This window comes from Physeter macrocephalus, chromosome 2, assembly GCF_002837175.3.
Source record: "Physeter macrocephalus isolate SW-GA chromosome 2, ASM283717v5, whole genome shotgun sequence".
Classification (NCBI taxonomy): domain Eukaryota; kingdom Metazoa; phylum Chordata; class Mammalia; order Artiodactyla; family Physeteridae; genus Physeter; species Physeter macrocephalus.
Window position 1 is genome coordinate 79,615,412 of NC_041215.1, and position 27,079 is coordinate 79,642,490.

Sequence of the window (27,079 nt, forward strand, 5' to 3'; positions counted from 1 at the left end):
ATCTTCCCGGACCGGGGCACGAACCCGTGTCCCCTGCATCGGCAGGCGGATTCTCAACCACTGCGCCACCAGGGAAGCTCTGTTACTTGTAATTTGAACTAAATGATTTTTTTCTATAGTTTTCCTTCACCATATGCTTTGAAACTTGCAGGGGAAACTTGCAGCTAAATTTAAACATACCTTATATACCTATACTTATGAAATATATCTAAATAGTTTACACTGGTTCATTTGTGATGTTATGTAAATGTTTCACCTTTAGAAGTAAAATTTGTAATAGCTGAATGTCAGTAGTAGAAGGGCCATCTGTCCTAGGTAGAATAATGGTCCCTTAATGACATAGCAATCCCAATCCCTGGAACCTGTGAAGATGTTAGGTTACATGGCACAGGGCAATTAAGGTTGCAGATAGAATTAAGGTTGCTAATCAGTTGATTTTGAAATAGGGAGATTCTCCTGGTGGGCGCAGTGTAATCACAAGGGTCCCAAAGAGTGGAAAACAATGCAGAATGTGAAAGTGTCAGAGTGATTAGATGTGAGAACTTGACTTTGTTAGCTTTGAAGATGGAAGGGGCCAGGAGCCAAGGAATGCAGGCGGCCTCTAGAAGCTGCAACAGGCAAACAGATTTTCCCTAGAGCCTCCAGAACCAAACCTGCTGACACCTTGATTTTAGCCCAGTGAGACCCATTTCAGATTTCTGATCTCCAGAACTGTATTCGCGTTAAGACTGAGGTTATTTGTTATGGCAGCATAGAAAAGTAATACTTCATCCAAATGTAAATAGCTTCTGACCCTAGAGCAAAACACCTGAAGGGAATTTTAAAGTCTTAAAGAAATACTGACCAATCCATTACTTAATTCATAGCAGTGAATTCCTACAATGATTACACTTGGCTTCAAGTAAATTCAAATCTTAAAAGTAATAAATTTTTGAATTGAAAAAAAAACACAACTATTCCCATTCAATGTACTGTTTGTCATTCTTTTAATGATGTTTCAGAACAAAGAAAATGTCACGCAGTTACATGGGGTTTTTGTTTCAGTATAGGGCACAGGAAACATTAATGAACAGAAAATATTTTTACAGCCCCCAAATAGATCACTTACAAATATTTGCTAAGTTCATTCTTATGGGATTCATGTAGTTTTGTACTTGATATAACAGTTTACAGAGATGAAAAATTAAAAGAGCTTTTTTATTAGAAAGACAATAGTACATAATTTAGCCCTTGCTAAAGGTATTCAAGAAGAAAGTGGAGATATTTTTATTTCCAGGTAATTGTCACATACAAGTCTCTATTCTCTACTTCTCCATTCTCTTTGCATCACTCTAGTATGCCTATCTCCTGATAATGCTCTGTGCATTTTCCCTCCTCTGTATCTATCTGTGCCATGGCTTCTGGTGTCATTTCTTCTGTCCCACTCTTCACTGGGACTTCGCCGTGGCCGTTTTCTTATTTCTCTTGGCTTGTAACCACCATGACTTCTGCTTCGGCTTCTCCTGTTCCTCTCATTTCTTCCAGATCCTTTCTCCTCTGGACTCTGGTTATGGCTTCTGGGCTTTCTGTCAGAATCAGAATGGCTCCATTTGCTCTTCTCCCCAGAACTCTCTTGTTTTAAAAACCTAGGCTTTTCCTTGTTACTGTGACTGCTAGAACATTCTTCATCAAGTTTTCTCTTCTTAGATTTGTCCGTCTCTTCAGAACCACTGTTGTAATTCCCTGAACGCTTGTTTTTCTTTCTTTTCTTCTTCTGTATTTTTTTTTCTTTGTTGTCACTCTCACTGCTGCTTTCTGAAGTGCCACCAGAGGAGGAAGAGGAAGAGGAGGAGGATTTGTTTTTATGTTTTTTGTGTTTACTTCTGCTCTTCTGAAGCTTTTTCTTTTTTCTATCTTTTCTCTTTTTCTTTTTTTTCTTCTCAAGTCGATCCAATTTCCTGTTATTGGGAAAAAACAGTGACAGGCTATGTAAAAACAGTCCTTTCACCAACAAATATAAAATTTTGAATAGACAATATAGTTTCTTAGAAGCTATTAAAAGTGGTATTCAAATACAAATACATTCTTTACTTTTATTAAATGACAAATCATTTTCTTCCCTTTAAATTATTCAAGTCACATATACTATAAGTTTAAATTAAAAAATGCATTAACTGTCTCAGTATACTTTCCTCAATAGTAATGACTATTAAAAAAATTCTTGGGGGCTTCCCTGGTGGCGCAGTGGTTGAGAGTCCGCCTGCCGATGCAGGGGACACGGGTTCGTGCCCCGGTCCGGGAGGATCCCACATGCTGCGGAGCAGCTGGGCCCGCGAGCCATGGCCGCTGAGCCTGCGCGTCCGGAGCCTGTGCTCCGCAACGGGAGAGGCCACAACAGTGAGAGGCCCGCATACCGCAAAAAAAATAAAAAATAAAAAATAAATTCTTACTGAATCAGAATTTGAAATCATATGGTACTAGGCCTAAATAAATGGTCATCCTGGCATAAAGAAAAGTTTGTAACATTAGCTGGACCAACTGCAAACTGAAATATAAAGCTCTAATCAGATGAAACATTTATGTATGTACTATTTTAAATATGGAAATACTCATCAACATTACACTATCAAATTTCAAGGGCATTTTCTCCAGAAAGTCTGAATAAGTATAATACATTTTACATTTTTTTAATATTCTATTTTAGTTACATAAAATAATCACATATTAGTTTTCAACAATTGTTTAGACTTATAAATAAATAATTAGGACAATTCTATTATGGCATTCTGTTTCTAAAGAGTATTTCACATTTTCAGAAGAGTAACTTGTTTATATGATCTATGTTTGAGTTACTCTGAAATAAAAATGTCTTCACTGGATTCTGTCCAGACATTCTCAAAACTCCACATATTGAAACATCATGAGCTCCCTCTATTGGACTCAGCAGACATTTCTTGGATTCTTTAATCCAGAGGTAGTCTGTTTAACACGATTCATAATGACTTTAAATTTAAGCATTTTTCAGCATTCCTCATAAAATTGTACAAGATGTAAAAAGAGTAATACATGGCTCACAATTTTCTAAGAACAAACCGTATGCAAAGATATATACAAATCTACTATGAAAACTAAAACCTACAAATAAATCTATTTCCAAATTAAATGTTCTGAAAAGTGCAGTGACTTTGTGGTATAAACTGAGTATATAATCTTACATTCATTTTCATATTACTGAAAGAAAGATAAAATTGTACTACTATAGCTGAAGAATAAATCAATAAATGAATGTGATACATGGTTTAAGTACCTTAAACTTAGGATCAGAGTTGAATATGACACTAAGATGAAACATAAGAAAAAATGTAGTTGAATTCATTAAACAGACACTTTTTAATCACCTGAGAAGTTTCTGTTTTTGTTTGGTTGTTAGTGACTTTAAAAATTCGACTTCTGGATCTTCTTCACCCTCACTTGCAACATATTCCTAAGTCAACAAAGACATCATTAAATTGCTAGATTACAAGACAAGTTAGTTATCAGACAGGAAAGGAAACATTTACAAATAAGAAATTTTATATTAGGAACATACTGTAGGCGAGTATGACATTTTGGATTGGAAAGTGGAATTAAAAAATTTTTGTAGTCTACCTGCCAAGGAGGATCATAATGCCCTAAGAGGTTAAGATGACTGCTTTGCCACCATTAACAAAATTTATCAGGAGAGGACGACAGAGAAGCATAGGTAAAATGTTTATAGCATGGCTTCTACTCTCTCAATTTTCTTTTTAATTTAATGGAACATAAAAACCAGGAAGATCATGAACTTTAAGGGAAGGTCAAAACATCCACAATTTTTGCCTTTACAAATTCAATAGTACATTATCACATATATTAAACAATACAAATACATGATATATACGTTATACGTACAAGCCCTAGCAATGTTTGAGAAGGAATGTGACTTTCAGAGCAGCCCAAGTTTCTGCCAGTGGGAGTCTGGGTTTTAGTCTCAGCTCTGTCTCTAAAAAGCCACATGATCTCAGGGAAATCACTTAACTTCTGTGGGCCCCAGTTTCCTCATTAAATGAAATAAATGGTTTGTATTAGAACATCTGCATTTAACGCTTTAAACTCAACCATTTTCTGGATCTATGTACACTTTAATCAAGTAACTTTAAAATATTTTCCATATTTTTTAGGGGTTTGCTTTTATACACTTCTTCCCATTGGTTCTGTTTAATGTCACTTCATGGGTAAGTTAGCAGGAAGGAAAAAGTAACAACCTTATCACCAGATCAGTTAGATATTTTATCCACATAAACCCAGAGGAGCAGGTTCGTTTATTAAACTATAGGTTTAAAAACAATTTCTCATTTAGGTTAAAATAATAAGCAAAATCAAAATACGTTTTAGGTATTTTCTTTGCTCTATCTTGCCTTCCTAGGGATATATACATATTGGAAAACATTAAGTAGCAATTCACAAGCAATCACATTTAGATTTATAGACATTTTCAGCTTACTGATAAAAAGATCATTACCTGTGATGGATCATTTGCAGTCAAGTTTCTCCCCAGTACGTTTCGTTTCAGTGCAAACCCACTGTTTCTCATCTCCGCTATTAGCTCCGAGGGGTGCATCGATGGTCCTGTTCACAAAAATCACAGTTTGAATGTATCATTTATATCTCTCTACCTTTTTCGGACTCCACAGTAGGAATGCAGCTGAAGCTTTGTTAAGTAAAATCACAGCTAAATCAACTCAATAATCTTCTGCTGAGCAAATAATCAGATATGATTTCCTAAAACAGCGGTCTGGAGATTCAGAATAGAAAATAATTGCATTTTTCTTACGTGCTAGGGGATTCTCTTATGTAACTTTGTCATATTGAAAAAGATACACTTAAGTGTTATCTGCTTGGTAGTTTTTAGTATAAAATCAAAGCAAAATGATAAAAGACTGCAATTAAACTTTTAACAGTTATTCTCTCAGTAAGAATTCAATTTGAAAGAGATACTTACACATATGCTATCGGTAATGATCAAGTACTTTAGTTAATCTTGCATATATACATTTTCAGAGTTTGAAACTTCTAGTCATTAGTTTGGGGTTGGTGACAAGCAATTTTAGGCTAGCTATAGGTGTGTATGTCTTATATTTTCTACAAGCTGTTGTTTCCACTTTTACAAAATCCCCAAACTTTTTGATAAGTGAGCTTGTTTTTGGTCACATAATATGCTCGAAAGACAAATAATATGGACTAAACATAGATATAATTAAAAATAAAAATTTTTCAACATCTGCACCCTTCCTTCAAACATTATTATGTTTACATAAGATAGGCAAGATTCTTTCCTCCTTTTGTATATTCCAGTTTCATTTTGTTTTCCCTGCAAGTAGCAAATAATGACAACATTTCATGGAAGCTTTTTAGTTTCTGGCCTAAATCATTACACTGGCTTAAAAGAACTGTACTGGGCAATGTATCTGGAATACAGGGAAAAATGCGACAGTTCCTGCCAACAAGGAATTCATAAGGGAGGGTGGGGGATAGAGAAACATTCAGAAACCGATACTCTAGTTTGTTGATTAAATACGTCATCTAATTTCTTTACCTTTTCCCTGATTTATTGGTCTTTTACTACTTATTTTGCATGCTCACTTACATGTCACCATAAAAAAACAAAAGGCAATAGGCAATATAATTCAAATCTGTTCTCTTGCCAATAGCATCTTTGGCAAAAAGTTTGGTCAGACAAGTTCAGGTGTAGGTTAATAACTTTTATTGGACTCTGGGCTTTATCATTCTACTCATATTACCAAAAACAATTGAAAGTTGGCTATAGGTATTAGGGAGATAATTAGAAAAAACTGCCTATTACTGGTGTATGGGAAGTAATAATGTGATGCTTTAATTTACTGGGGGGAAAAAGCCTTATTTAATTGAAAACAAAACAAAAACATCATAAAGCACCATCTTTATTTCATTGATATTAATATTTCATTTTAAAACAACACTGGATTTTTGGTTTGCTTTTTCTTTTATACAATTAATTTTATTTCCTGTGGATTACTTTAATGACTTCTAGAAAAATTATTCAATTTGGTTGATAATACTGATAATGAGACGTTAAGTAAAAAACTGAATTTTATAAATTCATTTATTTTATTTATTTTTGGCTGCACTGGGTCTTCGTTGCTGTGCGCGGGCTTTCTCTAGTTGTGGCGAGCAGGGGCTACTCTTCGTTGTGGTGCGCGGGCTTCTCATTGCGGTGGCTTCTCTTGTTATAACATTTTACAGTTACTGTTTGTTTTTTTTAAAAATAATATATTTATTTATTTTTGGCTGCGTTGGGTCTTCGTTGCTGCCCGCGGGCTTTCTCTAGTTGCGGCGAGCGGGGGCTCCTCTTCGTTGTGGTGCCCAGGCTTCTCATTGCGGTGGCTTCTGTTGTTGCGGAGCACAGGTTCTAGGCACGCGGGCTTCGGTAGTTGTGGCACGCAGACTCAGTAGTTGTGGCTTGCAGGCTCTAGGGTGCAGGCTCAGTAGTTGTGGCACACGGGCTTAGTCACTCCACGGCCTGTGGGATCTTCCTGAACCTGTGTCCCCTGCACTGGCAGGCGGATTCTTAACCACTGCGCCACCAGGGAAGTCCCAAAAATTGAACTTTAAATATTAGTTCGGAGTGCCTCTAAATGGCATTGAAGTGCTAATATAATTAATAGCTTTAAATTAATTATAGAATGTTTCACTTTGGTGGCTTCTCAAATTTCACATGTAGGAACCTAATTTTATAAAGTAGAAAATGTCTTTCCTGAAGTGTCAAAACTACATTTCCTTGTCAACAACTTTTTTAGATGTTCAATGAATTCAGAAAGCAAACATGCTAAGAATTAGGATAAAAACCACTCCAGTAAAGGGCTAAAGAGCTTGGCCATTATGATGAGAGAGTACTGATTTCATCAGTTTTCATCAAAAGATGGGTAATTTTAATAAAATGCTTTAGAAAACATGCTTTAAAATTTTTCATTACAGTACTTCCAACTACTTCAAGAAAATGATCTCTCTTTACCCAGGCTGACAGAGATTATTCAGACTATAAAACAAACATTACTCTTCCATCATTTATATTTCTCCAAAATCTCAACTGAAATTTTGTAGTACATATGCTTAGCATATACTTCCACACTGTAAGACTCTAAACTGTTTAGTGAAGTACCTAACAAATAGTAACTATTATTTTTGTCAGTAGCTATAAAACTTTTGTTATTATATATTTTTCACAAAAAATGCTCTTAATAGTAACATTTTTCAAAATCCAGTCTTATTCACTGCTTTCTGTACTTAAACTTTCTCCTTCTATCATCAAAACTTCTAGAAAGATATGACAAGTCAGGTTTAATTAAGATATATTCAGCAAGGTATCTTTATACTTTCATGTTACTGTGATAGTGGCTATGTAGAGTTTACGTGTCAGAAATGACTCCAGCTCTCTGAGAACTCAAAATTTAATTGATATAATATCAATAGATTATATAGGTATGTTGAGACAGATTTTACAATATGTTCAAATGCAAAATGACTACTTTTTTTGGATGCCTTTATAATTTAAATTACAGATGGAGCTGGGGTTCAGGAAGGTTTGGTTTGCTCTTAAATATGCTATGGCAGAATGATTCTAGAGAACTCAGAAAAAGGGCATTTGTTTTAAAATGTAGATTTGTGAAGGCTCCTTTCTAGATTACTTCAGTCAGGCTGGGTTAAGCCTCCATAGCTTGAAAACCAGTGTTCCAACTTAGAAAAGTTGGTCCACTGAAGAAACTTTTCAACATTCATTAATTCTGCAAACTTTCTTTGCTGTGATGTGGGTAAGAACCAAAATACTAATTGTGACTAGGGTATTCAGTTCTATGCCCTGATTAGACCCAGACTATTTTCTACTAGAAAAACAATATGAAGTCAATGTCACAGAAAAAATAAATTCTCAGAAGGCAAATTATGTTGTACAAAATTATGTTTGTAAAGGGTTTAATCTATTCATTAAGAGCATTCATTTTTATAGAACTAAGCAATAGAAGGTAAAAAATGTTCTGTAGTAAAATAGGTATTTTATCAGAGAATAAGATAGGAGTCAAAAGTGCTGGCCGTGAGAAAGGCCCTGTTTTGCCGACTTCCCAATTAGAGGACAGCAGTCCCGGGTGAATCCCACAAATGGCACAGGAGGGAGACTAATGCTGAAGGCAGAGATATTCCTGTGTCTCACTGTTAGCCTGGGCCCATCTGCTCTTCCCAAGGACAGAGCTATCTTCCTTCCAAAGTTCACTGTTCCTTTCAAATGAAGCATTACCTTCTACAGTTTTATGGTATTCAGTGGGAAAGAGGACACTGAGTTACAGGTTAAGTATGGCTGTATTAGAAATACTTTCCCCTCCTTCCCCCAAATTTAATACACTAATTTAATTTATAGGATGCTGCTGCTTCCTGAGAATAAAATTCTATTCCTTGAGTGAATATCATTTTGTTTGTGATGACAGTGGTGATTAATTATTTTCCTTCTCATTGTGTGTATTTTAACTTGATACAATGAAAAAATCTCAAACCTAGGAAAAATAAAGAGTTCTATACATTCATCACACAGCTTCAACAATTATCAATGTTTTGCCATCCTTGTTTTATTTATTACCTCCAGGGTTTTTTGTTTCTTTTTTGATAGAGTATTTTAAATAAAATTTCAGACATCACTTTGGTATATAAATCACTAATATGGGCTATTTCTTAAAAATAAAGCCCTAACACCTTTGTTACACTTATTAATACTGACAGTTTTGGGGCTTCCCTGGTGGCGCGGTGGTTGCGCGTCCGCCTGCCGATGCAGGGGAACCGGGTTCGCGCCCCGGTCTGGGAGGATCCCACATGCCGCGGAGCGGCTGGGCCCGTGAGCCATGGCCGCTAAGCCTGCGCGTCCGGAGCCTGTGCTCCACGACGGGAGAGGCCACAGCAGAGGGAGGCCCGCATACCACAAAAAAAAAAAAAAAAAAAAATACTGACAGTTTTAAAATCCAGTCAACATTCAGGTTTCCCCAATTATCTCAAAAATATTTTTTTTTTACAGTTGGCTTGTTCACATTAGGATCCAAACAAGTTCCACACACTGCATTTGGTTTATGTATCTTTTAAGTCTCTCTCTCCCTACTTTTTTTTTTTGTGTGGTACGTGGGCCTCTCACTGCCGTGGTCTCTCCCGTCGCGGGGCACAGGCTCCGGACGCACTCCACACACTGCATTTGGTTTATGTATCTTTTAAGTCTCTCTCTCCCTACTTTTTTTTTTTGTGTGGTACGTGGGCCTCTCACTGCCGTGGTCTCTCCCGTCGCGGAGCACAGGCTCCGGACGCACAGGCCCAGCGGCCATGGCTCACGGGCCCGGCCTCTCCGCGGCACGCGGGATCCTCCCGGACCGGGGCACGAACCCGTGTGCCCTGCATTGGCAGGCGGACTCTCAACCCCTGCGCCACCAGGGAAGCCCTCCCTCTCTACTTCTGAGGTACAAATGACACATATCTTAAATCTCTTTTGATCTAAAAAAAATGTAGCCACTTTTCCTCCACTCCCCCCTTATTGCTATTCATTTGTTGAAGAAACTGGGTCATTTGTACAGTAGAATTTCCCCCATTCTGGGTAATGATGTCATTTAATATGTTCTTCTGGCCCTTGTATTTACTGTAAATGAGCAGTTAGATCTAGAGGCTTATTATTAAATTATTTTGGTATTTTATAACACATAGGTGAATAATGGAAAGTTTTCTAAAGTTTGGATTCAGGAAAATGACTCCTGAAAAAAAAAACACATTTTTGCTAATGAACTAGACTAAGGAAAAAAGGCTGAGACTTCAACCCGGTATGTTCTTGCTTTCATCATGTATTTATTGTAGTCACAGTAACAGTGATACAACCTTAAAAATGCATGGGTTTGAAAATAAACCCCCAAACACATCACAAATGAATTATGATTCTTATTTCCATGAAAAGTATAACATTTATTTCTTCCTTCTTTCTTACAGTTAAACTGACTATATATTGTGAAAAAGCCACTCCCCGTCACTAAATGTAAAACGGACACTTAGAAACACTAGTAATAGTACATGATCAAGAGGGAGAATTATCACAATTATCTTACATTTGTATTTGAATCCTAATATTACCTAACCTTTTTGCTTTAAAGAAAGCTTATAGAAAGTTACCTTAAAAAAAGACTGAAAAGGGGGGCACAGCATGCAGCACAAGTCCCGGGGAAAAAGTGAACAAAGCTATTAATAAAGTATGTGGGTGATTTTTATTTATATAGATGAGAATGTTTTATGTATGATTTTCTAAAGGTTATGCAAGAACCAATTGTACTGAATTGTAATAAAACTGCTCCATACTGAGAATTTTCCTGACACGTTGCCAGTTCATCTTAGTGGAGGCTGGAAACAATAAGGTTTCTTATTGCCCTTATCCTGAGTTCATACTGAAGAAAGCTAATTTGATCTCTATTAAGACATACAATGTAAAGGAAAAATTAAACATTTCATTTTTGTCTGTGTGTCTGGAAAATACATGAAGGCAGGGAAAGATGAAACTGCCCTTATTGTATGCTAGTGAAAAACACTTTATAAAAAACAAGCTTGCCTTACAGAATCAATAATGTTCAAGATATTCAAGGTATATTTGATTATGTCTTTACACTTATATTTTCAACTTAATTTACATGCAGGTATTTTACTGATACAACTATCACTAAATAATAAAGTGAATAAAGATAATAAAGTGAATTCATAGTCCTAGAGGACTAAGAAAAATCATTTGTGTTGTGATGAACATGAAGTATTAGAAGTCAGCACTATGTTTTAAAGAAGTTATGAGAATATGAACGCTCTTGAAAAGTTGTGCATCCATGAACCTCAAAAACAGTATGTGAGTCAAAGAAGTCAGACACAGAAGAACACATACTGTATAATTCCATTTATATGAAGTTCATGAACAGGTAAAAGTAATATATGGGATTAGAAATGAGAGTAGTAGTTGTAGGTGGAGGATGCCAACTGGAAGGGGATAGAAGGGTATTTACCAGGGTGACAGCAATGCTCTATGCTCTGTATTTGTCAGAAACATTGGTTACATGGGTGCATACATTTGTCAAACTAAATCTACACTTAAGACCAGCGCATTTTACTTAAAAATATATTAAATAGTCTACAGTAATTACTGAATGACTAAGTTACTATAGACTCTCACTACATTTCTATACTAGATCTCTCTCAAACTATGGAGAGAGCCCTGCATAGGGAATTTCAACTTATTCTTCTCTAGTATATAACATAGAAAGTGATTTTACAAATCAATATGTATTATTGAGGGCTTATTATTTTATCTCACTAGGTACTTGAGAAGTAAAGAATGGAGAACTTGGTTTTTGCCTTCAAGCTTATAATCTTTTTTGGGAAAATTCGTTAATATAAAAGAATAGGAAAAATATAAATTGTAAATTTGTGTTATAAGATATATTCAGAGAATAAGATGATAAACAGTGATGTTTAGTATAGTTAGCAAAGCTTAACTCTTCAGCCACTCACTGAACTGTTATTTACTAAGCATATGCACTGTGGAAAGCATTGGGAATACAAAGATAAATAAGATACATTACATATTTCAGAAAAGCAATACTTTCTAGGAAAGAACTAGAAACTGAGTTTGACTTTCAAACTCATAGGATTTAGAAAAAGGTAAAAAATGTGGCATTATAAATGAGTGGAACATGACGAAGGTCCATGTTAACTTAAGTTTGATTTGGGTAGAATTATTAATATTTACTAGGTAGACTACATTTCATTCATTCTCCTTTTCCCAGGTAATCAGTAGTTAATTTCCTTTACTTGAAGTTGGCAGACCTTGAGTAGATGGAATGATATTAAGAGGAAGAGTCATGTAAAAGAGAGTTATGATTGGGATCTGAGAGTCATAATACCCCTTTGAGATTATGGGAGGTGTAGCCTCCACTAGCCCCACATATGCCTTTAACACAGAGCAGAGCCATCTACTGACAGAACAGGATTGCAATTAATTTGTTAATGTCAATGGAATTTCAAGGCATAGCCACTCTAACAACAAATTTAATCACTGAATTGTAATAGTGCTTATAAATAGTTCAAAATGAGTAACCATCTGTAGTCACTTAAAATAGCCAAAATTTAAAGTACTAATCAAGAGCATCAATTTGACCTTTGAAACACTATGAATTGACAAGTTTTACTGAATAATCTCTTTAGTAGGTCAATATTTCTTTTTAGATAGTTTTCTTATGCATTTAAAAACATGTATGTTCCCGACTTATCAATATATTTTTGAAACTTATTTTATCTTATTTATTTTTTTAATTTAATTTTTATTTTTGGCTGCATTGGGTCTTTGTTGCTGCGCACGGGCTTTCTCTGGTTGCGGTGAGTGGGGTCTTGGTTGCGGTGCACGGGCTTCTCGCTGCGGTGGCGTCTCGTTGCAGAGCACAGGCTCTAGGCACGCAGGCTTCAGCAGTTGCAGCACGTGGGCTCTAAAGCGCAGGCTCAGTAGTTGTGGCACAACGGCTTAGTTGCTTTGCGGCATGTGGGATCTTCCCGGACCAGGGCTCGAACCCATGTCCCCTGCATTGGCAAGCGGATTCTTATCCACTGTGCCACCAGGGAAGTCCCTAAAACTTTTTATTTTATATTGGAGTATAGCCGATTAACAATGCTGTGATAGTTTCAGGTACACCGCAGAGCAACTCAGCCATACACATACATGTATCCGTTCTCCCCCAAACTCCCCTCCCATCCAGGCTGCCACATAACATTAAGCAGAGTTCCCTGTGCTATAACAGTAGGTCCTGGTTGGTTATCCATTTTAAGTACAGCAGTGTGTACATGTCAATCCCAAACTCCCTAACTATCCCTTCCCTCCACCCTTCCCCCTTGGTAACCATAAGTTCTTTCTCTAAGTCTGTAAGTCTGTTTCTGTTTTGTAAATAAGTTCATTTGTATCATTTCTTTTTAGTTTCTGCGTATAAGCGATATCATTATGACACTTCTCTTTCTCTGACTTACTTCACTCAGTATGACAATCTCTAGGTCCATCTATTTTGCTGCAAACGGCATTATTTCATTCTTTTTTATGGCTGAGTAACTACTGACAAGGGCTTAATTTTCAAAATATACAGAGAGCTCATACAACTCAAAAACAAAAAACCACACAACTACATATTAAAGGAGAGAAGAAATGGTGCCTGCCTAACTTTCCTTTTTATTTTGAGGTCAATCCTTTATTAGTTTTAATATCTACCTATTTGAAGAGTTTAGCTTTAAAGTGATTCTGGTAACACAAATACTTTTTCTGCAGTAGAATTATGTTGAAGGATTTAAAAAAATTCTGCCATCAGATGTAGGGCTATCTCAGTAGCTATCCTGGGAGGATTCAACTTCTTCAAGGAGTTACATAAAAGAACTCTGTAACAGATACGGGCGGGATGTGCCAGAAGGGCAACTGAGTTTATCATCTTTCTTTCTAAACAAAGTCCCTCCAGCATGCTCCTAGGTGTCCTTCTAGTACAAGCTTATGATCAGACAATTATTTTGTTAAATTTCCCAAACATGTTCTCAAGCAACAAAAATTCCTCCAACATGATAGGCTGATGGAAAGATGGAGGAGCAGCATGTGGGAGTACTGTTGCAGGAAACTGCTGTTAGTACTACAGCTTAGTGTAATATTCTTCAACAAAAATTAAATCAAGACTTAGGGGAAATAAGGCAAGGAAAAGAGCACCAATATGTAAACAAATGTTTGCAACAAGTATAAAATAATACTTTCCTCAATTTAAGCTATTATTAATTTTCATATTGTTTAAACGCAGTAAAACCTTTGGCATACACAAGACTGGTTAGAGAAACCTGAAACATTAAGTACCAATCATCATTTTAGCTGTTAGTGGTATGGCTGGATCTCATACTTAGGCATTATGAAGAAAAAGAAATTTTGTATATGTCAAGAATATCCAGTGATAACATTTTGCATTTAAAATTTACTTTTATTAAAAACGTGAAATTTACCGTATTATCATATAGAGTCAGTTACAAATATTCTTAAAATTAAGTTTAAAAAAATGGCAGAGGGCTGGTGGCACAGTGGTTGAGAGTCCGCCTGCCAATGCAGGGGACGCGGGTTCGTGCCCCGTTCCGGGAAGATCCCACATGCCGCGGAGCGGCTGGGCCCGTGAGCCATGGCCGCTGAGCCTGCGCGTCTGGATCCTGTGCTCCTCAACAGGAGAGGCCACAACAGTGAGAGGCCCACGTACCGGAAAAAAAAAAATTAAAACATAAATAAATAAATAAATGGCAGGGACTTCCCTGGTGGCACAGTGGTTAAGAATCCTCCTGCCAACGCAGGGGACACAGGTTCGTGCCCTGGTCTGGGAAGATCCCACATGCCGCAGAGCAACTAAGCCCGTGCACCACAACTACTGAAGCCCGTGCGCCTAGAGCCCGTGCTCTGCAACGAGAAGCCACCACAATGAGAAGCTCGCACACCGCAACAAAGAGTAGCCCCTGCTCGCCACAACTAGAGAAAGTCCACACACAGCAACGAAGACCCAACGCAGCCAAAAATAAATAATAAATATTTTTAAAAATCATTAAAAAAAATGGCAAAGTAACTTTAAATATATAGAAACTTAAACCTAAAAAAAAGTCAAAAAATTAGTACAATATGAATCTTATGTTAACAAATTTCGAATCAATGTTTCTTCACTTTTATGTTGCTTTTACAACTTTTAGGCTTCAGTCAAATATATGAAGAGCCTGAAATTCCTCCCATTCTCACAACAAGAAAAAAGCTGAAAAAACTGAAAATCAATAAATCTTATAGATCTATTGGAGAATTGAGATCACAGAGCAATTCACTGCCCCCAAATGGGAAAGAAAGTTGATACAGAGACTCAGTTTACCAAGATCAGAAACCAACAGAGCCAGCAACTGGTAGAAATACTTAAAGGATAACTGACTATTCTTGGAGACTGAGCAAGGACTAGCTTGAGAGATGAAAACTCCTGGGGGCTCAACCTTAAAGAGGCCCCAGTACTTCTGTGAGTTTTACTTCCAGAAGCCCCACCAGGTTCTCACTGTGAACATCAAATAACAATCCCCCTGTACTTCCAAAAGTGGGAAGGAAAAAGTAATCATCTTGAAATATGCCCAGAGCATTTTGTTGTCCTGAACAAATGCTTACCCTCAAAGGAAGCTATTTCACCAGAGCCTAACCTATGTGGGTGAAGAAAAAAGCTGAGAAGTGGGGGAAAAAAAGCTGAGAAACACTTGTGAAGGTTACAGCCCAGGGGCAGAATCTCACTAAAAAACTGAAACCTAGTCATAGGATTATAGAATGCTTCCCCTCCCCTCTTATCTTACCACTACAACAGTAGGGCTCCTGTAAAATAACAGAAGATTACAACTGAAGCCAGGCTCAGCCTCTGTTAACAGAGTCTGTAGGGAAACCCAAAGGTAACAGAGGAGACCAAAACAATGACACCAGAGGATATTTATCCTCTAAAATCTACAGCTATAGCAAAGAGTAAACACAACCTAACTCCTAGCCAGATAAACACAAAACTTCACACTAAAGGGGTATTTATCTCAATTCTGTCTACCTGATACACCATGTCTGGCTTTCAACAAAAAATTACAAGTATGCTAAGAGGCAAAAACCACAGTCTGGAAAGACAAAGCAAGCATCAGAATCAAGCTCAGCTATAATGAAGATTCTGGAATTATCAAATTGGGAATCTAAAATAACTAAGATTCATCTGCTAAGGGCTCTAATGGAAAAAGTGGACAACATGCAAAACAGATAGGTACTGTAAGCAGAGGGATGGAAACGGAGAAATAATCTAATGGAAATGATAGAAATAAAAAACACTAATAGAAATGAAGAATGCTTTTGATGAGGTCATCAGTAGACTAGGCATAACTGAGGAAAGAATCAGTAAGCTTTAAGATAGGTCAATAGAAACTTCTCAAACTGAACAGAAAATTTAAAAAAAAAGGGAACCCAGAATATCCAAAAACTGTAGGACAATTACAAAAGGTGTAATATATGTACAACAGGAATGAATACCAGAAGGGAAAGAGAGAAGACAGAAAAGAATAGAAAAAAATATTTGAAATAATAATGGCTGAGATTTCTCAAGACGAATGATAGACAACAAACCACAAATCCAGGAAGCTCAGAGAACATGGAGCAGGATAAATACCAAAAATCTGTACCTAGGTATATGATATTCAAACTGCAGAAAATCAAAGATGAAGAAAAATCTTAAAAGATGTCAGAGGGGGAAAAAACCTTACCGAGAGAGGAACAAGGATAAGAATCATGAGACTTCTCTTAAGAAACCATGCAAGCAAGAGGAGAGTGGAGTGAAATATTTAAAGGTTGAAAGGAAAAACCTACCAACATAGAAATTATCCAGTATCCGGTAAAATTATCCTTCAAGAGTGAAGAAGAAATACTTTCTCAGGCAAACAAAAATTGAGGAACATGTTACTAGTAGACCTGCCTTTCAAGAAATATTAAAAAGAAGTTATTCAGAAAGAAGGAAATGACATAGATCAGAAACTCAGATCTACATAAAGAAAGGAAGAGCATTTGAGAAGAAATAAGATACAATATTTTATGTTTTTTATTCTTAACTGATATAACAGATAACATACTATTCAAAATAATAACAGCAAGAATAAACTGGATGCATTATAACTTATGGATAAATGAAATGTATGACAGTAATGTTATAAGAGACAGGAGAAAGGAATTGTGTGATATAACAAAAATTGATTTACTCTGTTATAAGGTACTGGCACTACTCATGAAGTGGTACAGTGTTATTTGTAAGTGGACTTAGATTAGCTGTAAATGTATATTGCAAATTCTAGGGCAACAACTAAAATTTTTTAAAAATTAAGCATAATTGATATGCTAAGAGGAGAGAAAATGGAATCACATAAAATACTCAATTAAAACCAGAGAAAGCAGAGAGTGGAAGACAAAAACAAAGAACAAGGGCAACAAGTAGAAAACAATGATAAATATGGCAGATTTTAATCCAATTATGTCAATAATAGCTAAAAAAGATCCGACTCTGTGTTGTCTACAGAAACCCAAGTTAAATATAAAGACACAGAGAGAGATTAAAAGTAAAGATATGGAGAAAGATATACCATGCTAACACTAATAAAATAAAGCTGGAGTATTACATTATTTTCAGATAAAGCAGATTTCAGACCACAGAAATTTATCAAGGATAAAGAAAGACAATTACATAATGAAAAAGGGGCTCATTCTCCAAGACATAACAATCCCAAATGTATATGCACCTAACAACAGAGCATTAAAATATGTGAGGCCAAAACTAACAGAAGTGTTTTTAGAAATAGACAAATCCCCAATTACAGTTGGAGACTTCAGTGCTTCTCTATCAGAAATGGACAGATCCAGCAGGCAGCCAATCAGCAGGATATAGTTGAACAGCACCATCTATCAACCAGATCTAGTTGTTATTTATTGAGTACTTCATCTAACAACAGCAGAATACACATTCTTCTCAAGCTCATATGGCAGCAGTCCCCAACCTTTCTGGCACCAGGGACCGGTTTCATGGAAGACAATTTTAACATGGACAGGGGGTGGGGGATGGGATGGTATGGTTCAGGAGGTAATGTGAGTGATGGAGAGCGATGGGGAGCGGCAGATGAAGCTTCGCTTGCTCATCCACCGCTCACCTCCTGCCGTGTGGTCCAGTTCCTAACAGGCCGCAGACCGATACTGGTCCACGGCCCAGGGGTTGGGGACCCCTGTCATATGGAACAGTCACCAAGACCACATGCTGAGACATAACCTTAGCATATCCCTTAATACTAAAAGAATAGAAATCATACAAAGAATGCTCTCAGACCAAAATAGAATTAAACTAGAAACGAGTAACAGAATGATAGCCAGAAAATCCCCAAATATTTGGAGATTAAATAAACACACTTCTAAATAACACTCAGATAGAAGAAGAAGTCTCAAGAGAAACTTAATATTTTGAACTAAATGAAAATGAAAATACAACTGCTGTATAATAAAGAACTCTGTCCCCAATTCGTGGAAGGGAGCCTCTAAATCTCAGAGTTTTCTTGAGTGACAGGAGTGTCTTTGTTATTCATGGTAAGCCCCTAGATAGGTTTTGCCAAGGAGATGACTCGGGATGGGGCTGGCCACAACAGAAAGGCTAACCATGTGATTAAACAGTTGGAGCTTTGAGCCACATATCAGTCTGACCTCTGGGGGAAGGGAGAGGGACGAGAGATTGAGTTCAACCACATGGCCAATGATTCAATGAATCATGCCCATGTAATTAAACCCTAATAAAAACTCTGGACAGCCTGGATGAGTTTCCCTCGTTAAAAATACTCTGTGCATATTGGTGTACATCAATAGGTAAGGAAGATGACATGTCCAGACCCATGGAGAGAGTACACTGAAGCTACGTGTTTGGGGTAGGGAGAGGCAAGGAAATTTTGTGTTAAAGTGTGAAATTTTTCTTTTCTACATATTGTATGATTCCATTTATACAAAATGTCCAGAATAGGCAATCAAAAAAAAACACAAAAAACAAACAGTAGGTTAGTGGTTGCCTAGGACTGGGGATAAGAACTGAGGGGCATGGGGTTTCATTTTGAGGAAATGAAAATGTTCTAAAATTGACTGTGGTAATGGATGTACAACTCTGTGAATATACAAATTCAAAGCCATTGAATTGTGTACTTCAAATGGGTGAACTGTATTGTATGTAAATTATAACTCAATAAAGCTATTAAAAACACTTGCTCAAGGAAATGAAAAGACAAGCCACAGACTTGGAGAAAATATTTGCAGAAGACATATCTGATAAAGGACTGATACCACAAATATATAAAGAATTCTTAAAACTCAACAATAAGAAAGCAAATAACCCAGTTTAAAAAAATGGGCCAAAGGTCTAACAGATACCTCTCCAAGAAGATATACAGATGGCAAATAAGCATATGAATAGATGTGCTGCATAACATGTCATCAGAAAAATGAAAAATAGAACAATGAGATACCACTACATACCTACCAGAATGACCAAAATTCCTAACACGGACAATGCCAAATGCTGGTGAGGCTGTGGAGCGACAGGAACTCTCATTCATTGTTGGTGGGAATGTAAAATGGTCCAACTACCTTGGATCAGTTTGGCAGTTTCTTATAAAACTAAATATACTCTTACCACACGATCCAGCAATCACATTCCAAAAATCTGCACATAGATGTTTATAGCAGCTTTATTCGTAACTGCCAAAACATGGAAGCAACCAAGATGTCCTTCAGCAGGTGAATGGATCAATAAACTGTGGTACATCCAGACAATGTGCTATTATTCAGCACTAAAAACAAATACGCTATCAAGCCATGAAGAGACATGGAGGAACCTTAAATGCATATTACTAAGTGAAAGAAGCCAATCTGAAAAGATGACCACATACTATAGATTCCAACTGTACGACCTTCAGGAAAAGGTGAAACTATGGAGACAGTAAAAAGATCAGTGGTTGTTAGGGGTTAGAGGGGAGGGAGGGATGGATACTCTGAGCACAGATGATTTTTTAGGGCAGTGAAACTACTCTGTATGATACTATAATGGTGGATACATGCCATTATACATTTGTCCAAACCCATGGAATGTACAACACCAAGGGTGAGCCCTAAGGTAAACTATGGACTTTGGGTGATAATGATGTGTCAGTGTAGGTTCATCAACTATAACAAATGTACCACTCTGATGGGGGATGCCGATAATGGGGGAGGCTATGTATTTGTGGATGCAGGTGGTATATGGGAACTCTGTGCTTTTCTCTCAATTTTGCTATGAACCTAAAACTGCTCTTAAAAAAAAGTCTATTAAGCAAAAACACAAATAAGACTGAAACAAAACAAACAAAAAGATTAAGTAGTAGACATACAGATATATGTGACCATTAAATCTACTAAAGCCAAACAAAACAAAACAAAACAAAAAAACCCACTTGCTTTGTTGAAAACCCCCACTGTGTATTTAAAAAATGATGTTTAATTTCAATATACATTAAAAACATGAGTAAGTAACAGAAGGTAAGAGGCAATGGTAAGAGTAAGGGCTGGGCTTCCCTGGTGGTGCAGTGCTTGAGAATCTGCCTGCCAATTCAGGGGACACGGGTTCGAGCCCTGGTCTGGGAGGATCTCACATGCCACGGAGCAGCTAAGCCTGTGCGCCACAACTGCTGAGCCTGCGCCCTGGAGCCTGCGAGCCACAACTAGAGCCCGTGTGCTGCAACTACTGAAGCCCATGCGCCTAGAGCCCGTGATCCGCAGCGGGAGAGGCCACCACAATGAGAAGCCTGCGCACCACAACAAAGAGTAGCCCCCACTCGCCGCAATTGGAGAAGGCCCGTGCACAGTGGTGAGGACCCAACGCAGCCAAGGATAAGTGAATAAAATAAATAAATTTATTTAAAAAAAACAAAAACAAAAAACAATAACCTAATCTTAACCTTAAGAAGCAAACTAAAACCAAAGCAAAAAGAAAGAAAGGAACAATAGATATTGGGGTGAAAATTTATGAAATAGAGAATAAAATACAATAGAGAACATCAACAACAACAACAACAACAAAAAAAAGAGTAAGGGCTACAGAGTATAAACAAAAGGCTGGTGGGCCAGGCATTTAGTTATGTTGTAATATAAAAATATTTTATAAAAATTCAGTCACCACTGAAGCTTATAAGTTTTATATATAATTTTGATGTATCTAGAGTGGACAAAAACTTATAAAGTTAAGATGATCTTATCAGTAGAAAAGATATTCTAAACCAGCTTAGCCAAAAGAAGCATTTTGATTGCCTAATTTAACTTTGTAAAGAAGTAAATCTTATAGCTGGTCTCTGTAAACCTCACAGCTGGAACGTTCTAACAGCACCTTGCAGTTTCCAGTGATCAAAGTAAGTTACTTTATATACTAAACTAAGAATTTCATAATAGAAATAATGTAACACCAGGGGGTGCAGTTATCATGAAATAATTACACTCCTGGGAGATTACAGGCACAAGGCTGTACCCCAGGGGTATGATTATCCCATGATAACTGTATCCACTGAAATTGCCTTATTGCAAAAATAATCTCTATTCACTGGTGAGACATTATTCAATAGGTGATTTTTTTAAATGAAAAGTTTTTAGCTTGAATCAGCAAGTGGATTAGGAAATTGGCCAGTTTATTTTTCATTGCATTCAAATTTTGAATATAACATTATTTGCTTTCCTATTTGCTACAGTAGAGTATTTTTTATTTGGTTTGGTTTTGAGAAACCTTTAGGAGTTTCTAATAATGTTAGTTAAGTGGTATTGCTAAATTCAGGTCAAACTTTAAAAGGTATTAAGTGAGCAAAACCATTTTAAATAATTTATTTCTATGTATAAGTTTTAATTCCTCTAATATTCCTTTAAAAATTATAAATGTATAACCACTGTTAATATTTTAGTGTATCTCCTTCCAGGCATTTTTATTTTTCTAAAAGTATCTCTCTATATGTCTACCTAAAGATATAAAGAGAAATATGAATGGAATCCATGTAATTACCTTGTTTTATAATGTATTTTTATTTGACCAAATGTTGTAAACAACATCCATTAATTAAGAAATCTTCCTATCATTTTTAATAGTTGCACAGTATAGCATTCCCCCGTGGCAATATCCCATAATTATTCACTTACATCCTTTTATTAGATATTTAGGTTCTCTACCTGTCTTACTATTATACACAATGCTTTACGACAAAAATCTTGGAAAGTATCGATGATTATTTCTGTAGGATAAATTTATGACTGTGTAATATTAGTAAAACATAATTTAAACAAACAAACAAGGTCCTGTTTCCCAAATCTTCCGTTGTTCTTACATACAGCTGAAGCTGATGGTTCTCAACGCCGACAGTGCATCAGAAATAGATCAGTAACTTTCATCATCTTATGTGGTATCACAGATGGTGAAAGTTACTGATCTATTTTTACCATAATCTTATCATAGAGTTCAGTGCTTTGAGGTATTCTTAGAAAAGTAAGACACAGGATTTAAGAAATTTAAAATACTGCTTCTTAAGTTTTTTTTTTCACTTGATATATCCTGGTATACCCTCATGTGTCAACATAGATCAATAGCTTGATTCATATATCTGTATCTAATGGCTATATGGTATTCCATTTTGGCTATATTGGTATTCCAATTAATTCCGTAATTAATTTATTTTAAAAATTAAAAAAATTTTTTTGGCCACACTGCGCACCATGCAGGATCTTAGTTCCCCAACCAGGGATTAAACCTGTGCCCCCTGCAGTGGAAACGCAGTCTTAACCACTGGACCGCCAAGGAAGTCCCCATAATTAATTTTTTAAAAATACACCAATAGTGCTTCCCTGGTGGCGCAGTGGTTGAGAATCCGCCAGCCAATGCAGGGGACACAGGTTCAGTTCCTAGTCCAGGAGGATCCCACATGCCGTAAAGCAACTAAGCCCATGAGCCACAACTACTGAGCCTGTGCTCTAGAGCCCGCGAGCCACAACTACTGAAGCCCGCACACCTAGAGCCCGTGCTCTGCAACAAGAGAAGCCACTGCAATGAGAAGCCCGCGCACCGCAACAAAGAGTAGCCCCCGCTTGCCACAGCTAGAGAAAGCCCGTGCGCAGCAACAAAGACCCAATGCAGCCAAAAATAAATAAATAAAATAAACTTATATATATAAAAAAAATACATCAATAAAGTGTATGTGCCAGCGCTATTCTAAGCACTACACGTGTATTAACTCATTTAGTTCTCTTAACAACCTTATGAGGTAGGTACTAGTATAATACCTATTTTACAGACACTGCAAACTGAGGCACAGAACAGTTAAGCAGCTTGCTTAAAGTCACATGGCTACTAAGTAGAGAGCAGGTGTTCCAAATCAGCATCTGCGTACCTCCACACTTCCAGTCTGAACTTACGGTTCCTTCTGTGTGGAAGGTTGTTCCTTCTGCCTGAGATACCAAATGCTCTTCTCCCAGATCCTGCATGGTTGCATTTTTCTGTCATCTAGGTCTCAGCCTAACATCACTTCCTCAGAGGGGCCCTTCCTGACCACCTCATCTAGTTATTCCCCATTTAGTTCTTATCACAGTATCCAATGTAATTTTAATCACAGCATTTATAAATACCTAGTACTTTCTTATTTATTAGTTTATTTTGTGTCATTCCCAATAGAATGAAAGTAAGAACCTCTTCTGTCTTGCTACTGTGTTCCAAGAGCCTAGAAAAATGGCTGGCACAGAGTAAGCACTCCATACGTGATTGTTGAATAAATGAGTGAGTTTATTTTACCAACGCCTTACTGACAGACATTTAGGGTTATTTCTAATCTTTACTACTATTAACCTTTGAGCATCTACCTTATCACTTTCTTACTATAAATTCCTGGACGTTGAATTTCCAGTAAAACGATATGCATGTTCTTAAGGCTTTTGATACGTATCATCAAATAACTCTTCAGAAAGGCTGCTCCAATTTATCAATAGTGGATTAAAACGTTCATTTTATCATACTTGCTCCAACACTGGATGGATGTGTTTTTCTTTTAAACCTCTAGCACTCGTTCTTTTTGTTGCTGTTAGTAGACTTTCTAATACAGATTCAAGAGAAAGCAGGTCTATTAGTTACTAAATAAAGGGCTATCCTAGTCTATAGTCTACATCCTAGTCTCCTAGTATCCTGGAGTCTATCCTACTCATTCTCTCCAAGCAGAATCAAAGTAAGACAAGGCTGAGGAACAAAGACAGCAACTGCCACTGCCTGCCCCTAGCCAACACAGGGGTCATGCAGCTGGAAGAGCCCACAAGGATGGAGAAATAATGAAGAAAGATGCAACCCCCTTCCAGCAAACAGAATATACCTTTCAAACATAACAACAGATCCCTGTGACTACCAAAATAAGTGGTCAGAGATATTTGCACCAATGGGTTCTTCATCCTACTTTGCCCTCATTTTCTTTGGGGCTGTATTTCTTTGGGAGCTTCTCTCCCGTCTTTCATCAGTTGAGTGAGGGCAGGGGAGAGGGAGCATAGTATGTGGGTTTTAAGAGTACCTGCACTTTGGCATCAACAGGATGTTCTTTTGTCAGAGATTGCCAGACCAAGGTCTGTATGGCTATTTTCTCACTACTGAGCAGTTTTCCCTCTACTTAAGATGTGGTTTTTTAAACCTTTTTAAAGAACAATAAGGATTTTTAAAAAATCAGTTGCAATATTCTGTCTGTACTTCCTCTAGCCATCCTGACATTCGTAACACCATTAATGAGACAGTGTCAAACCTGATAATGGATCAAATTCCTAAACTCCTAATATGAGAACTGGCATCTTGAATCCTACAGCCTGCATCTGGCTTGCTGGAAGGAAGCTCAATGTCTAGCTATAGAAGAGGGCTGAAGGTCATATGCTGATTGAGGGTGAACCCTGGGCTCAGAAGTGGCAGAGTCTAAAGAGGTGCATCACAGGCCTAGATTAGCTGAGAGGTTGGGGCTTCACGCCCAGAACGTTTGCTTCAATACAGCAGCTCTGCCTTTATATGTTCTATACACTGGGATTACATGTAGGATTTATTTTTAACAATTAAAAAAAGGTTCTATAGCTGTTTAAAAAAATTCTAAAAATCTCGAGTTATATTATCCTTATTTTAAAATGAAGAACTGAAACTCAAAAAGGTGAAATGACTTAAGGTTACAGGGTTAAGCAGGTTATTGCTATTATGATTCACTATGAGTTACTGTTGGATTCGTGTGGCTGTCTCAACAACATACTAACAAGGCACTGATAAATTTAAGTTAAAACTTCTCAGTTTTAGTATCTTTTTATAAAAAGAACCCAAATGATCCAAACCAAATTAGGCCAGTTTTTCTTAAGTAGACAATAACATGCAGGAAGGTAAATAACTTTCAAGTAAAAATTAATTTTAATATATATAACATCTTTAAAAACTCAATTTTGATTTTATCTCAGAAACAAAAAATGCAATTGTTGAGGCTTTTGTCCAGCCCAGTTCTATAACTCGGAAGGACATGAATATGAGAAATAGCCATTTTTTTCCTTCTATTTTTAGGTTACCAATCTGATAAACTATGTTTAATACATCTGTTACTTTTAAAATCAATTTCACAGGGCCCTTGGCTAAAAAAGTTAAATTCTAATATACAGCATTTCAAATTCAAAACGTATGACCAGAGTTTCCTGTTGACCATCATATCTTGGAAATGTAACCTAACCCCCCAAAACCAAACCAAACCAAATCAAACCAATTCCCAGAGAGACTAAAAAAAAAAAAAAAGTTATTTTAGCTTCCCTTGTTTGCCCTCTTATAAATTCTAAAACAAACAAATTATGTCTAGTGCCTACCTGAGCCATCAGTGGGAACTGAACTTGCATTAATTCCAGAAAGACCAAACAGAGGACATTCTCGATCTGTATTGACATGACCCCATTTGTGACATTTAATGCACCTCACATTTCGAACCTGAGAAATAGTAAACATTAATTATTTTGGTTACTAAAATACTAATAATCTAACCAATGTTCAACTCCCCGCTCCTTAGCAGAGTTTTAAGTTAAATTAGTCTTGTTTTTAAAAGATCTCCAGGGAAAGAGACTCTACAACTATATTTGGTAACATAATTCAAACACTAAAATCTTTTATCATAAATTATGCCTAAAAGCTAAGCTGAATCCTGTTTCTTTTTTCTAAAAATATTTATTTATTTATTTATTTGGCTGCATCATGTCTCAGTTGCAGCACACGGGATCTCCCTTGTGGCATGCAGGATCTTTCATTGAGGTGCACAGGCCCTTCTTTGCAGCACGCAGGCTTCTCTCCAGTTGTGGCACATGGGCTCAGTAGTTGCAGCGTGTGGGCTCTCTAGTTGTGGCACACGGGCTCTAGAGTGTGTGGGCTTACTTGCCCTGCAGCATGTGGGATCTTAGTTCCCCAACCAGGGATTGAACCCGTGTCCCCTGCATTGGCAGGTGGATTCTTTTTTTTTTTAACATCTTTACTGGAGTATAATTGCTTTACAATGTTGTGTTAGTTTCTGCTGTATAACAAAGTGCATCAGCCGTATGTATATATATATATCCCCATATCCCCTCCCTCTTGTGTCTCCCTCCCACCCTCCCTATCCCACCCCTCTAGGTGGTCACAAAGCACCGAGCTGACATCCCTGTGCTATGCAGCTGCTTCCCACTAGCTATCTATTTTACATTTGGTAGTATACATATGTCAATGCCACTCTCTCACTTCGTCCCAGTTTACCCTTCCTCCTCCCCATGTCCTCAAGTCAATTCTCTACGTCTGCGTCTTTACTCCTGTCCTGCTCCAGATTCACCAGAACCATTTTTTTTTTAGATTCCATATATATGTGTTAGCATACGGTATTTGTTTTTCTCTTTCTGACTTACTTCACTCTGTATGACAGACTCTAGGTCCATCCACCTCACTACAAATAACTCAATTTTGTTTCTTTTTATGGCTGAGTAATATTCCATTGTGTTTATGTGCCACATCTTCTTTATCCTATGCCCAGTAGTGGGATTGCTGGGTCATACTGTAGTTCTATTTTTAGTTTTTAAAGGAACCTCCACACTGTTCTTCAGTTGCTTCATTTGCAAATATTTTCTCCCATTCTGAGGGTTGTCTTCTCGTCCTGTTTATGGTTTCCTTTGCTGTGCAAAAGCTTTTAAGTTCATTAGTTCCCATCTGTTTATTTTTGTTTTTATTTCCATTTCTCTAGGAGGTGGGTCAAAAAGGATCTTGCTGTGATTTATGTCATAGAGTGTTCTGTCTATGTTTTCCTCTAAGAGTTTTATAGTGTCTGGCCTTACATTTAAGTCTTTAATCCATTTCGAGTTTATTTTTGTGTATGGTGTTAGGAAGTGTTC

The 27,079-nt window shown here is 37.0% G+C and overlaps 1 protein-coding gene across 1 annotated transcript in view; it reads right to left on the minus strand.

Annotated features, from left to right (window-relative positions):
- Nucleotides 1–982: 982 nt before the first annotated feature.
- CIR1 (corepressor interacting with RBPJ, CIR1) overlaps nt 983–27,079 on the minus strand; it is a 38,636-nt gene continuing 12,539 nt past the window's right edge. The window contains exons 7-10 of the mRNA XM_007122114.4: nt 25,544–25,661; nt 4,520–4,626; nt 3,378–3,463; nt 983–1,937 (exon numbers count right to left, since the gene is read on the minus strand). Of these exons, the coding sequence (XP_007122176.1) occupies nt 1,298–1,937; nt 3,378–3,463; nt 4,520–4,626; nt 25,544–25,661 (951 nt within the window). The 3' untranslated portion in view covers nt 983–1,297. The remainder of the gene's footprint in view (nt 1,938–3,377; nt 3,464–4,519; nt 4,627–25,543; nt 25,662–27,079) is intronic.